The sequence below is a fragment of the Lithobates pipiens genome, unplaced genomic scaffold (genome assembly GCF_037356315.1).
Source record: "Lithobates pipiens isolate NorthernLeopardFrog02 unplaced genomic scaffold, aLitPip1_a1.2 Scaffold_22, whole genome shotgun sequence".
Lineage (NCBI taxonomy): Eukaryota > Metazoa > Chordata > Amphibia > Anura > Ranidae > Lithobates > Lithobates pipiens.
Genome location: NW_027507784.1, coordinates 43,689,358 through 43,704,261, shown reverse-complemented (window position 1 = coordinate 43,704,261; position 14,904 = coordinate 43,689,358). Strand labels below are relative to the sequence as shown.

The window sequence follows — 14,904 nt, the reverse complement described above, 5'->3', positions numbered from 1 at the left end:
GATACCTAATATGTCACTCTTCAAAATTGCACACGCTCGTGGAATGGCGGCAAACGTCGCTACTTAAAAATCCCCATAGGCGACGATTTACATTTTTTTTACTGGTTATATGTTTTGAGTTACAGAGGAGGTCTAGGGCTAGAATTATTTCTCTCGCTCTAACGTTCGCAGCGATACCTCACATGTGTGGTTTGAACACCGTTTTCATATGTGGGCGGGACTTACGCATGCGTTCGCTTCTGCATGCGAGCACATGGGGACAGGGGCGCTTTAAAAAAAACATTTTTTTTTTATTGTTCATTTTACTTTATTTATTTTAGTTTGACATTTTTTTCCCCAAAAATAATTTTTTTGATCACTTTTATTCCTATTACAAGGAATGTAAACATCCCTTGTAATAGGAATATGGCATGACAGGTCCTCTTTACAGTGAGATGTGGGGTCAATAAGACCCACATCTCACCTCTAAGCTGGGAAGCCTGAAAAAAAAAAAGATTCTGGCTTTGATCGTATTAGCGATTCGGTAGAAGCACCGGAGGGCGGAGGGCGGCGGGAGATGTCTATGGCTGGGTATTGCAGGGTATCACCGACTATGGCTGGGTATCTCAGAGCATGGTGTTGCAGAGTACTGCGTTGCAGAGCATTGCAGGGTATTGGCGGGTGTTGCAGAGCATTGCAGAGTGTTGCAGGGTATTGGCGGGTGTTGCAGAGCATTGCAGAGTTTTGCAGGGTATCGGCGGGGGTTGCAGAGCATTGCAGAGTGTTGCAGGGTATCGGCGGGGGTTGCAGAGCATTGCAGAGTGTTGCAGGGTATCGGCGGGGGTTGCAGAGCATTGCAGAGTGTTGCAGGGTATTGGCGGGTGTTGCAGAGTGTTGCAGGGTATTGCAGAGCGTTGCGGAGTGTTGCAGGGCATTGCGGAGTGTTGCAGGGCATTGCGGAGTGTTGCAGGGCATTGCGGAGTGTTGCAGGGCATTGCGGAGTGTTGCAGGGCATTGCGGAGTGTTGCAGGGCAATGCAGAGTGTTGCAGGGCAATGCAGAGTGTTGCAGGGCATTGCAGAGTATTTGCAGGGAATTGCAGAGTATTTGCAGGGAATTGCAGAGTAATGCAGAGTATTTGCAGGGAATTGCAGAGTAATGCAGAGTATTTGCAGGGAATTGCAGGGAATTGCAGAGTAATGCAGAGTATTTGCAGGGAATTGCAGAGTAATGCAGAGTATTTGCAGGGAATTGCAGAGTAATGCAGAGTATTTGCAGGGAATTGCAGAGTAATGCAGAGTATTTGCAGGGATTTGAGGGGTTAATTTTCGGTGAGCAGCGATGTGGGCACTGCAGATGCAGCCCACATCGCTGCTGACACCGATCTCTTCCCCCTCCGCTGTACCGATCGGTACAGAGAGGGGGAGGGAGGAACCGGCGTCATAACATGACGCCGGCTTGTTTACAAGTGATCACTCCGTCATTTGACGGAGCGATCACGTGGTAAACGGCCGCGATGAGCGGCCGTTTACCGTGATTCGTGATGCGCCGGGTCCACTGGACCCAGCGGTCACGGATGCTCTCGTGTGCACGCCCCAGGGGGCGCGCGAGAGCAGAATTCTAGGAGGCCGTTAATTAACGGCCTCTTAGAGTTAAACAACCGCCCTGATGCCGTTAATCGGCAATGGGCGGTTGTTAAGTGGTTAAGAGCTATTGGCAGAAATTACGTTTTGACGTCGCTTCTGCCCTGCTATGGTATAAAGATGGGTGGGGGCCATCTTCCCCTCACTCGTCTCCATACCCAGCCAGCAGAAGGACCCGATCTCCTCCGTCTCTGCTGACGGCTCTGGTAAGCGGTGGAGGGCATGGTAGAGCGGCGGGAGTGGGAGCCCTCTCCTGCCGCCGATAAAAGTGATCTTGCAGCGAATCCACCGCAGAGACCACTATTATTGGAAACCGTACCGCCCGCTGAAGAAGAGGATACCTGGGTTATGGCAGCTAGCTGCTGCCATAACAAAGATATCCCTCTTCAAACAGCCGACGTATATTGGCACGTGGTGGTCTGGCAGTGGTTAAAAGAGAAGTATGGAGTTGGGGGGGGGGGGTGGGGAATGATAATCACCTAGGTGGATTCAGCCTCAATCCAATGCTGGATCTGTCTATTGGCTCTGCACTGACAACTGAGCAATCAAACACACGAATATTTGGTCAGCTTTCCCCTCCGCTCTGACTGGCAGTTACCAGCTCTCTGCTCTGCCCCTCCAGCACTCACTGGAGTGCTGGGCTGTGAAGGGGGTGGGGGCAGCTGGCTCAGGCTCTCAGAGGCCCGCTGAGAGGCCGAGCTAGCTGCTAGTCCAGGCATCTGGGCAAATTCCAGCAATATGATTGGAATCTTTCCAGAGCCTGAAACGGTGTCTTGTGGAATACTGTCCCCCATCGGATAGTGACCACCCTGTACTGTGCTTGCTAGTACGGAGGACAAGGAGATGCTGAAAGTCTCCGTGGATGAACAGCGCCTGCGCACTGAGTCCAGGTTCAAGCCCCACCATCCAAGTGGACATAGAGTTAGAATAAAAAATTGCCGAGCGAAGCCAGGCTGTGCCAAAGCGTGGCGAGGGGCCCTCTTACTAAGTGCTCTTTAACATCATCTACCGTATGTCCACTTGCATGGTGGGGCTTGAACGTGGACTCAGGGCACAAGGTATTATTAAGTGTGCAGGCGCCGTTCATCTTTGGCATCTCCTTGTCCTCCATACTGCGTAAGTGCTGCGCCTGCGCAGTACGAGGCAGACACTATCCCATGGGGGGACAGTTCTCGGCAGAACATCGGCTCTGTGACATCAGCTGACAGTGGACTTCAGGCCACTGTCAGCTGAAAACAGGTTAAAGGAGTGCAGAACTAATTCCACTTCTGCGATTCACAGGAGAGGTAGGGCCAAAAAAAACATTATAATGTACCGAAAGATATAATCCCATATTCTCACAGTGCTCATCAGCTTTATTTTAGATACACCTTCTTACATTTTCAAAATATCTCCTATGTGTGCGCATATATATAGGACTACCCATAGAAGCTGCTGGTTAAGATGGGTCCGCTGTTCTTTGCCTCAACCTCCATAAGAAGTTCAGCCCCTCTGGCACACTAGGTTGAGTCCCCCACAGCATGCAATATCACCGAAAATCCCTGAAAGGAATAAATGGTTCTCAGTAACGACCAAGTCCAAGAAAACAGGTACTGAACAGTTAGTAAAGGCAAACCTGATATGGTAAGTAATGAGCCAAGAATGGAAATGGATTAAATGGAAATGGAAATGGATTAACAACATTAATAACACAAATTAGCATACAAAATGATTAGTAGTAAAGACTAGGCATAAGATGACACTTGATGTCCAGATGAACATAAACAGTAGCAAGGTCATCTAAAGTGCATCAGTGGGCAGTAATAAAGCTTGATTTACTGGATACAGGAGACTATACTGCCAAAGTCCTTTAAAGGTGACTATTCTAGGCCTAGAGCGACCGGATATGCACTGTCCATGTAGCGGTACCCCCGTAGGGGCTGCTGAAAGTGTGGCCCACCTGTCACCTCTACTCAGCCCGGCATTCACTTCCCAATCACCTTGGAGACAATGAAGAGTCATTATGTTTGTTTTGTCATTTATTGAGGGATTTAAACTTGGATGGGTATAGGGATATATGGGATGCCCAGTAACAACTGGTGGATTGGTTAACAATCCAATGGGACAATTATATACACTCTAGTCTCCTCCAGCACAGCACTTGCTTGCAGACTGTTAGACCCCATACATACTATACAACTTTTGTTGTCTGATTTCCTTTAGATTTAACAAAACCATGTAGTGCAAGGGCCTGCCTGATTGCATACAAATTGAAACTCTTAAGGTTTGACCTCATATGATATGGTTTTAGTAAATCTGAAGGAAAAAATCTGCAGAAAATTGTATAGTGTGTTATAGTTATAGTTATAATTATAGTTTAATTACTCTCTCTCTCTCTCTCCTGTACAACACTTTACTTCAGGCACAGCTAGCACATGTTTAGGCCCAACACTGGCTCAGCCAGGCCTTCAGAAGGTCCCCTTGCAGGCAGGGATCGCGGGTCCCTATGGTGTAACAAAAATAGAAAGTCTTTAGTACTAGCTGTCCTATAGATGGACTACCGCTCCCAGTAAGCCCTCTTAAGGCCCTGCCAGCCCTCCTGGCTGCAGCTGCCCAACTCCACTGCCTGTAACATTTCAATCCTCCTGACTGGCTCCACACGCATCATAGACTGCTCCATCCAGTCCTTCCTAGCATGCCTCTCCAGTCCTCCAAACCGCACATGTTACTAACCAGCCCTCCTGGCTACAACTGGTTGTTCCCTGCTGAAGACTTGCCCAGCAACACTAGCTCCTGTTGTCCTTTCTGGTTCCTCTTGTGCCTCCTGTACAGATCCTTTATTAATTCTTGAAGGGCTCTGTCCTGCACCTGAACTCCAGGCCCATGGTCACCCCCCGCCCCAGACCGGGGAGTTCCCTCAAAGGCTCGGAACAACCTAGTGCTCCATCTCCAGTTCTTCTACTCGACAACTCCTCCCTAGCTGGACTGACCCTGGGTATTTCAAGGAGGCCTGCCCCCTGCCAATCCTAATTTGGGATGGGTCAGGGCTCCCCAAGTTCTGAGTTCAGATCCTGGTCCTGACACCATTTTTGCCACCACACATATGCACTACATGGACAGCAGAGGATCACACCTCTTAAGTCTTTTTTATTTTTAGTTGATTTGAGATGAGTTAAGTTTTAATAGTTTTTTTTATTTCCTTACCAAACTGTTCTTCCAGATTAATATCTCTGTAAATATAATGTAAACATAAACAGAAGACACAACAGTGTTATCCAACAGGCAACTAGAAATACATGAAGTGCAGGGTGGAAGCACTGTTTTATATTGTCTAACGCAATTAACACCAGTATTAAAAGTTGTCAGACTCTGAGCATATTGGTCTGGTGCTCTTTTTGAACTTTGTATACTTAGCTTTCAAACTTGAGGTCTCCTGTATAAAGGCATACTCTGTTGTATGGCTCACTGGAGCCATTGTGCCCCATATAAATTAGTTTGATATTCTTCATGGTCCATTGATGAGTCAACTCCAGTGCCTTAGTTACATATATGGTGGAAGTCCAGGAACCTTTCCCAGAAATAAGAGCTGAAATGTTTATTTATTTTTATTTTTATTTTTAAATAGTAATTTGCCTCTAAAAGGAGGTGTTAGAATGGCATACCTGAAGGCAACAGTCATCATCACATTCATATTCTAATAGAAAATACTATAACAACTATATGAGAAAATGAGAAGTTCCCCATGTACCTACAAAGGACATTGGGAAATGGAGATTTTATTGTGTCAAAATATAAATCAAAGAAAGCCATCCATAAAATGACATACATTCCTTTCACATTAATATCAATATACTATAAAAAAACAAACGTCATCTGCTATGATTTGGTATAAGGGGTATACATATCACTTAATTGTAAGAGAAGATGGATTGGTGGTGGATTGGCACGTTTCACTTAAAAAGAGCTTCTTCAGGGTCCACTCTTTAGAATATCATAGCTGACAAATAACACAATACAAAAATCATTACAAAATATGTATACGCTACATGGCATCATTCAAATGAGAAATATTTACAAATCAAGGATAATAAAAACAAAACAGTCATCCCATGCAGCTGTCAAAAATTTGAAGACTAAGGCCACGTACACACGGGCGGACTGTTCGCCCAACTAAGTTTCTCAAACAGTTTGAGAAACAGTCCGCTCAAAATTTGCATGAGCGGACTTGACTACACACGACGAACGAACAGTCTGCTGAAAACTTGCGCGATGACGTATACGGCACGTACGACGGGTCGAAAAATTCGACGTCCAATACACTGCAATGCAACCTTCGACGTGGAAATCCTTTCTGAGCATGCGCGAAACTTAGTTTGTCGAACAAGCCTACACATGAGCGGACTGTTCGCTGAAACCAAGTTTCGGCGGACTGTCTAACGGGAATTCCGAAAAACTTTGTTCGTCAGACTGTCTGCTGAAACTGTCCGCTAAAGCCCACACACGAGCGGACTGTCCGCTGAAACACTGTTCAGCGGACAAAGTTGGGCGAACAGTCCGCCCGTGTGTACGCGGCCTTAGAAACCACAGTGGATAAAAGAGAGAAAGAGAAATAAAAACAACAATTTGCTTGTATTACAACTATTGTAATTAACATTTGCCTTTACTTAGTCACAGCAACAGGGAGAGTTGGGGGTGGGGCTTAGCACCTGTAATGCACCAGGGTCCTTATCGCAAATCTAACATGACAATAATTAACATGTGCTTTTTCACTGTTTGACCAGAAATGAGACAGAAGGGTTGGTTTACGAAAGAATTACAGTATTGTTATTTTGTAAATTAGTAGGGTGATCATCAGTGTTCATTATGATGTAAAATTTCGATTTAGTTTTAGTCATAGTGTTTTGACTAAAATGGCATTTTAGTTTTAGTAATATTTTAGTCATCTGCATTGTTTTAGTCATATTTTAGTCTACTAAATCCTGCAGTACATTTTAGTCGACTTAAATATCATAAATGTTAGTCAACTAAAATCCCCGGTACATTTTAGTCCACTAAAATCAAATGGGTTTAGTTAAATTGTAATGCATTATTTAAGTATTTCTCTAGAGATTCTAAACCCATTATATACTCCTGGGGTATACATAGGAGGCCTGTAAATGCTGCACGGTGCTCTGGACGGTCTGAGGAGCGGAGGCCTGTAGATGCTGCACAGTTCTCCGGAGAGTGGTTTAGGGAGGTCTGTAATGCACACAGTGCTCTGGAAGGTGGAAGACTGTAAATGCGGCACAGTGTTCTGGAAGGTGGAGGCCTCTAAATGCGGCACAGTGCTCTGGAAAGTGGTCTGAGGAGCCCTGTAAAGTGGTCGGTGCTCTGGACGGTGGTCTAAAGGAGGACTGTAATGTGCACAGTGCTCTAGATGATCTGGACTCTCAGGACTCGGAAGGCCTGTAATGCACAGTGCTCTGGACGGTCGTCTGAAGAGGCCTGTAATAATTCACAGTGCTCTGGATGGTCTGCGGAGGCCTATAATGCGACACAGTGCTAAGCCTGCCACACCACTAAGCATGCTATGGTCGCTACCTTGCTTACTGGGAGGAGAAACACTCACAAGCTTTATAGGTGGAGCTCTGAGGAAACCTCCCTCCCTAGCATTTTCATTTGTTGACAAAAATTGGAATTGACTTCTGTCATAGTTTTTGTCACTTGGCGGAAATTTGAGGTAATTTTCATTTAGTTTTCATCATTGGAAATATGCTGCTGTTGAAAGTTATGATGAAAATATTTTCGTCTACGAAATTAACACTAGTGATCTGCACATGTCTGGCTATGCAAAGTGTCTACAGCTTCATCTTATCAATACACTAAAGTGAACTTCCACTGTTGCTGTGTGAACATTTTTTACCAAATCAAGCTCAGTTAGTCTGGAATCTTTCACTCTACATTGGAAATATTTGTTGATAATCAGAAATATATTGGTGGTTTGGTGCTGCCCTCGCACCCGACCACAATAGGACACTGCTAATATAGACTGTGTGTTGTCCATCAGTCCTCAAGAGGCCTCAGCTTCTCCATGGAGGATCTATGGCTTCTGCTCATTGTTGACTGATGTAAAGCCTAGATCACTTATGATAGAGCAGGGGACTGGCCTCCATTGATGTTTCTGTCTGCTCACATTCCTCATGTATAGACTCGCATGTCTTCTGATTTCCAGCATCTGTTTTATTGGTGTTGACACTCAAGTCAGGTTTGTGGGACGCCACTGAATTTTCATTTCCACTCACTTTCAATGAGTTAGCCTGATCCAGCAGTCTTTTTCTTGAATAATGTGATATATGAAAAAACTCTGTATGAAAAAAGAATGAACCAAGTTGATGACCAGTAAACCCAAAATACGGTACAACTTATCTTCATAAGAGCTTTACTAATACCATACACATATCTTTGTGGACCTCTACTTTAGAGTGAGGTAACAGACATACACAGAGGTTACTTACTTTAAAGGGTGGTTCTAGAATTCAGAGAAAGGTCTTTAGAGGAAGGTCATTGAGTGTAGATGAGGTTCACAGACTTTACAGGGAGGCCATATAGTTAGAATGGACTTCGTGGGACATTTTTATTTTTTAATTTTTTAATAAAGGACTTGTCCCAAGCTGTGTCTTGTTATTTTTACCATTTTGACACTTTTTTGTGCAATGGTAGGGGTACATTTGTACCCCGTTACCATTTCACACAGGGGGGAGGCTGGGATCTGGGGGTCTCCTTGTTAAAGGGGGCTTACAGATTCCGATAAGCCCCCCGCCTGCAGACCCCCACAACCACTGGGCAAAGGGTTGTGGGGATGAGGACCTTGTCTCCATCAATATGGGGACAAGGTGCTTTGGGGGGCTACCCCAAAGCACCCTCCCCATGCTGAGGGCATGTGGCCTGGTACAGCTCAGGAGGGGGGATGCTCTCTTGTCCCCCCTCTTTTCCTGCGGCCTGCCAGGTTGCGTGCTCGGATAAGGGTCTGGTATGGATTTTTTTAATTTTTTCCCCTTAAAATCAGGTATGGATTTTGAGGGTGACCCCCAGGGCCATTTAAAAAAAATATTTGGTGCGGAGTTCCCCTTAACATGCATACCAAACCAGAAGGGCCTGGTATGGAATTTGGGGGGCCCCTTATGCAATTTGTTTTTTAATTATGGTTTGGCGGTTCCCCTTAATATTTATACAAGACCCAAAGGGACTGGGGGGATCCCATGACATTTTTTTCAATAACTTCTTTTATCTGTATTGCAGAGAGCCGACAATTCATTATAGCCGTGAGTAGTTTTATGGGAAACATGCGCCACTTTACAGGCATACTATAGACACCCCTAGGGGACGAAATTTAAAGGAATATTTCACTTTTATTGTTTCATTTTAAGCATTATTAAAATCACTACTCCCGAAAAAAAACTGCCATTTTTAAAACTTATTTTTTTTCATTGATATTGGGGCAGGACCGGGGTCCCCAAACACTTTTTATGACAATAACTTGCATATAAGCACTTTTGATTATTCATGTTGGTGTCCCAAAGACTTTAACAGTGTTCGCGCGTTCAAATGAAATTTGTGTCTGTTCGCATGTTCCGCTGCGAACCGAACCGGGGGGGTGTTCGGCTCATCCCTAGTGGGGAGCAGGAGCTTTTAGTGCCTGTGTTCAGGCTGTGTACAGGCTGTGAACAATGCAGGGATGGGAGTAAGAGGTCTGCACGGGGGGGTGTTCGGCTCATCCCTAGTGGGGAGCAGGAGCTTTTAGTGCCTGTGTTCAGGCTGTGTACAGGCTGTGAACAATGCAGGGATGGGAGTAAGAGGTCTGCACTAGTGCACTGCCTGCAGTGACCCCTGTATTGTTCCCTCCTAACCTCCTGTACTGTGCCCTCCTGCTCCCTTTACTGTGCCCTCTTAACCCCCTGCACTGTGCCCTCCTACCCCCCTTAGTGTGCCCTCCTAACCACCTGTATTATTCCCTCCTGCCCGCCTCCCCCCTGTGCTTTTCTTTCCTGTTCACCATGTGCTGTTTCCACTTGCCCACCCTGTGCTGTGTCCTCTTGCCCACCCTGTGCTGTGTTATCCTGCCCCCCTGTACTGTGTTCTCCTGCCCACCCTGTTCTGTGGCCTCCTGCCCTGTGCACTCCTGCCCACCTTATACTGTGCCCCACTGCCCACCTTGTTCTGTGCCCTCCTGCCCACCTCATACACCTCTACAAAGGAAAACCACATGAACTACAAAGCACTCACTAAGAAATATCACAAAGCAATCTTCAAAGCAAAAAAAGAAAACTTCTACAAACACCATCTCAAAAGCCTTAAACCGCCCTCGTGAACTTTTCAAACTAGTTGCTCATACTATGAACCCTACCTGTCTAGAGCCCCAAGCAAACGAAACTCAAGAATTCTGCAATGAGTTATCTGATTTTTTTATCGACAAAATCGACAACATTCAAAAAATAATTCAACAGAAAAAAACAACCAACCTTGTTCAACTAAAGCAAAAAGAGGAAATCGATACAAACATCACACAACCACCAAATTTTTGCTGATCCCGATCACCACTGACACCACCAAAAACATCATCAGAAGCCTCCGAGACAGCACATCACCAAATTACATCATTCCCACAAAACAAAAGAATGTTCCGACATCTTGGCTCCTACTATAACACATCTCGTAAATCAGTCGTTCAAAGAAGGGATTGTTCCAATCACCCTCAAGTAAGGCATAGTCAAACCCCTCCTAAAGAAACCCAACCTCGACCCCAAAGACCCTAACTACCTCAGACCGGTAACAAGCCTGAACACCATTTCCAAGATTATGGAGAAAGCAGTAGTACAACAGCTACAACTCCATCTGGACACACACAAACTCTTGGACCCACTTCAATCAGGCTTCCACCCAGGCCTCGAAGCAGCAGATGACAGAGAATCATGTCTCCTGGTACTGCTGGACCTCAGTGCAGCATTCGACAAAGTGGACCACAATACTCTTCTCATCCTCCTCAAAGAAGTAGCAGGAGTCACAGATTCAGATGTACCATGGTTTGCATCCTTCTTAGGAAATAGTTCACAGACAGTGAAACTAGGAGCCTTCACCTCTGAAAGTCATGCAATTTCTTATGGAGTCCCTCAAGGATCACTCTTATCACCCCTGCTCTTCAACATCTACATCCGTCCACTCCTCAAAATCATCAGCAAATCAGATCTATGCTTCCACTCACACGCTGATGACACTCAACTCTACTTTTGCATCACCGGACAAAAAGACCAATAACAGGGATTCGAAAAATGTCTCACATTGATAGATGACTGGATGACCACGAGCTTCCTCAAACTCAATGGAGGACTCAAACAGAGCTTCTTCTCCTCCACACAAAACGAAATACAAAAACTAAGACCCCGTGGACAGCACCCACCATCCTTGGAGAGACCATCTCCCCAAGCACCAAAGCCAAAAGTCTTGGAATCATCTTCGAGTCAGAGATGTCGATGCACAAATAGGATCAGTAGTTAGTGGATCTCGCCATCTTCTCCGCCTGCTACGTAGACTCATCCCCTTCATTCCAGAAGAGGAGAAAGCAGTAGTGGTTGGAACAATAATCAATTTCCGACTTGACTACGCAAAATCCCTCTACATAGGTCTACCTAAATACCAGATTGCACACCTACAAGTTGTCCAAAACACAGCAGCAAGACTGGTAATGGGAAAAAAAACCTGGGAATCCATCTCCCCATCCCTGAGGACCCTACATTGGCTAACCGTAAAGGATCAGATCACATTCAAGACCCTCTTCCTCACCCACAAATGCACACAAGGAAACGCTCCTCAATACCTATGTGAGAAAATAAAACACTACACACCAAATCACAGTCTCTGATCAACTAAGCAAACCTCCTCCTCATCCCAAAGTCCCTCTACAAATCAAAGGGGGAACGAAGATTCGCAGTCCAAGGACCACGGCTATGGAGCACTCTACCCACTAACATCCGCATGGAAGAAAACCATCGGGCCTTCAGGAAAAAACTCAAGACCCACCTCTTCTAAAGTAGGCTACACATGATTGGAGTATGTCTGATCGGAGCATTTTATTGGAAAATTTTACTGGCAAGTTGGAAAAGTTGGTCCGTCGGATATTCCGACGGAAACAGTCCGATGCAGACCACACACAGTCGGAATATCCGCCAGAACGGATCCTAAAAGAATTGAGCTCTGTAATTTCAGAGCCATTGTATCTAATTTTTAGGGACTCATTAATGACGGGAATAGTCCCACTGGATTGGCGCAGGGCGAACGTGGTGCCTATATTTAAAAAGGGATCAAAGTCTTTACCAAGTAACTATAGACCTGTTAGCTTAACTTCTATAGCTGGGAAGATACTGGAGCGTTTAATAAAAGACCACATCGACGAGTTCTTGCTGAACAATAACACTTTAAGCAACAGACAGCATGGATTCATGAAAGACAGAAGTTGTCAGACAAATCTGATTTCTTTTTATGAGGAGGTAAGTAAAACCTTGGACAGAGGGGTGGCGGTGGACGTGGTATACTTGGATTTTGCAAAAGCATTCGATACAGTTCCGCACACACGGCTCATGTGTAAGGTAAAGTCTACAGGTTTGGAAATATCAGTTTGTAAATGGATAGAAAATTGGCTAGAAGACAGAATTCAAAGAGTCGTGGTTAATGACTCTTACTCTGAATGGTCTAAGGTTATCAGTGGTGTACCCCAAGGTTCAGTGTTGGGACCCTTACTTTTTAACATCTTTATAAATGATATTGGGTCTGGCATCAAAAGTAATATTTCTGTCTTTGCAGATGACACCAAGATATGCAGTGGAATAACGTCTTTACAGGATGTCTCCAATTTACAAGCCGACCTCAATACACTGTCTAATCGGGCGACTATGTGGCAGATGAGGTTTAATGTTGATAAATGTAAAGTTATGCACTTGGGGCCTAAGAATATGCATGCATCATACATGCTAGGGGGAGTACAACTGGGGGAATCCATAGTGGAGAAGGATCTGGGGGTTTTGGTAGACCATAAGCTCAATAACAACATGCAATGCCAAGCTGCTGTTTGCAAAGCGAGCAAAGTCCTTTCTTGTATTAAGAGAGGTATGGACTCCAGAGAAAGAGATATAATTTTGCCCCTGTTCAAATCATTAGTAAGACCTCACCTGGAATATGCCGTTCAGTTTTGGGCACCAGTTCTCAAAAAGGATATCGGGGAACTGGAGAAAGTGCAGAGAAGGGCAACCAAACTGATAAGAGGCATGGAGGAACTCAGCTATGAGGAGAGATTAGAGGAACTAAATTTATTCACTCTTGAGAAGAGGAGATTAAGGGGGGATATGATTAACATGTTCAAATATATTAGGGGTCCATATAGTGAACTTGGTGTTGAGTTGTTCTCTGTACGGTCAACCCAGAGGACACGGGGGCACTCTTTACGTCTAGAGGAAAAGAGATTTCAGCTTCAAGTACGGAAAGGTTTCTTCACAGTTAGAGCAGTGAAAATGTGGAATAGACTCCCACCAGAGGTGGTTCTGGCCAGTTCAGTAGATTGCTTTAAGAAAGGCTTGGATACTTTCCTGATGGTACATAATATAACTAGGTACTAACATAGGTAAAGTTGATCCAGGGAAAATCCGATCGCCTATTGGGGGATCAGGAAGGAATTTTTTCCCCCTGCTGTAGTAAATTGGAGCATGCTCTGCTGGGGTTTTTCTTCGCCTTCCTCTGGATCAATTGTGGGCATAAAATTGGGTATCTGGATTGTACGATTATTTTTTATTTTATTTATTTGTTTTTAAGGTTGAACTGGATGGACTTGTGTCTTTTTTCAACCTGGCTAACTATGTAACTATGTAACTATGTAACTCTCCGATCGGAAACATTCCGTCTGAATCTCCGACCGTGTATACAAGGGCTAAGAACCAAGACAACACAGAATGGATCAAGCTCCTTGAGGCAATTCAGTTGCATTTGTAGCTCTATACAGGTCATTCATTCATTCATGTGCCCTCCTGCCCACCCAGTACTGTGCCCACCTGCCCACCTTGTACTGTGCCCTACTGCCTGCCCTGTTCTGTGCCCACCTGCCCCCCTGTACTGTGCCCTCTTGCTCCCCTGGGCTGGAAGAGGCATTTATGACTGTGGGATTTCTTACAGGGAGGTGGATAGTGTAAAAAAGGAGTGGGAGCAGTGTGTACAGGGAAAAAGTGGGTCAGTCTATAAGGGGGAGGGAGGCAGTGCATACAGGGGGTGAATTTAATTTGAGATAATTCCCTTAAATGTTTTTCTATGTTGTTTCTAATCAGATTAAAAAGCCATGCCCAATATGTAGCATCATTTAGCAATGCCTACTCTTTGCTGCGGTGGCCTTCACAGGAGACCGTCTTCCTTGTATGGGCCCAGTGTATTACTTTGCCCAGGGACCTATGTCGCTGTTAAGATGGCACTGTTCAGTCTGCTTTCTTCTCTGTAGGTGGTGCTCGACATAAATAAAAACAGGCACAAGGCATATTGGCAGAGGAAAAAAAGGTTAACCTTTTCTCCCCTGCCAATATGCCTTGTGCCTGTTTTTATTGATAATTTTGTGAATAAAGAAGCTTTTATCTGCATTATATGGGTGTGCAGCCGTCCAATCTTCTTCTCTTCACATGTACTCTGCAGCAATGACAGGGAGTGCACCCCATGCATAGCTGGATTGCAGACACCATCATTGCTGGTTCACCTGGAGCAACAGGATTGTTTTTACTGACTTTATTTGCTTACACACAAAAAAAATGAAAAAGTCCCTCTTCTGTTCCCACCTCCTAGGCCCCTTTGTTAGCCCAGGGAAATGTAATTGAAGCTCTGGTAAGCAAGTAGGAGTGGAGGTGTGGTCTAGTAAAATCTATTTATTCATTTAGGCAGAAATTAACAATAAAGCTGCCCTGGGCCCCCCTGTTGCACTGAGCCCAGGCCCCATCAGCTAAACAGGATTGGTTATATTGCCCTATCAGCGGCCCTGAAGGTGAGGGTTCACATACATTTTAAAGTTGAAGCAAGCAGAGGGATGGACAAAGAGAATGCAAAGAGATCCCGCATTCTTTTCTCCTGGTCACAGAGTCTCTGCAAGAAATATGACTACCACTAATAGAAAAGTATGCATGAAATCTGGGTCCTGTCCCTGGGGATCTTTGACAAAAGCCTTCCTGGTGTCACAATACAACATAAATAGATTGAGAAAAAAGGATCTTGTCCACTGATGCCTTTCTGCTATTCCTCTGTTGCTAACA

At 45.0% G+C, this 14,904-nt stretch overlaps 1 protein-coding gene across 3 annotated transcripts in view; it reads right to left on the bottom strand.

Moving 5' to 3' along the window:
- Positions 1–5,321: 5,321 nt before the first annotated feature.
- Positions 5,322–14,904, bottom strand: part of LOC143923704 (uncharacterized) — a 48,624-nt gene continuing 39,041 nt past the window's right edge. For all 3 annotated transcript variants that reach the window (XM_077447506.1, XM_077447508.1, XM_077447507.1), the window contains one exon: positions 5,322–7,943. In XM_077447506.1, coding sequence (XP_077303632.1) covers positions 7,720–7,943 — 224 coding nt within the window. In that variant the 3' untranslated portion in view covers positions 5,322–7,719. The remainder of the gene's footprint in view (positions 7,944–14,904) is intronic.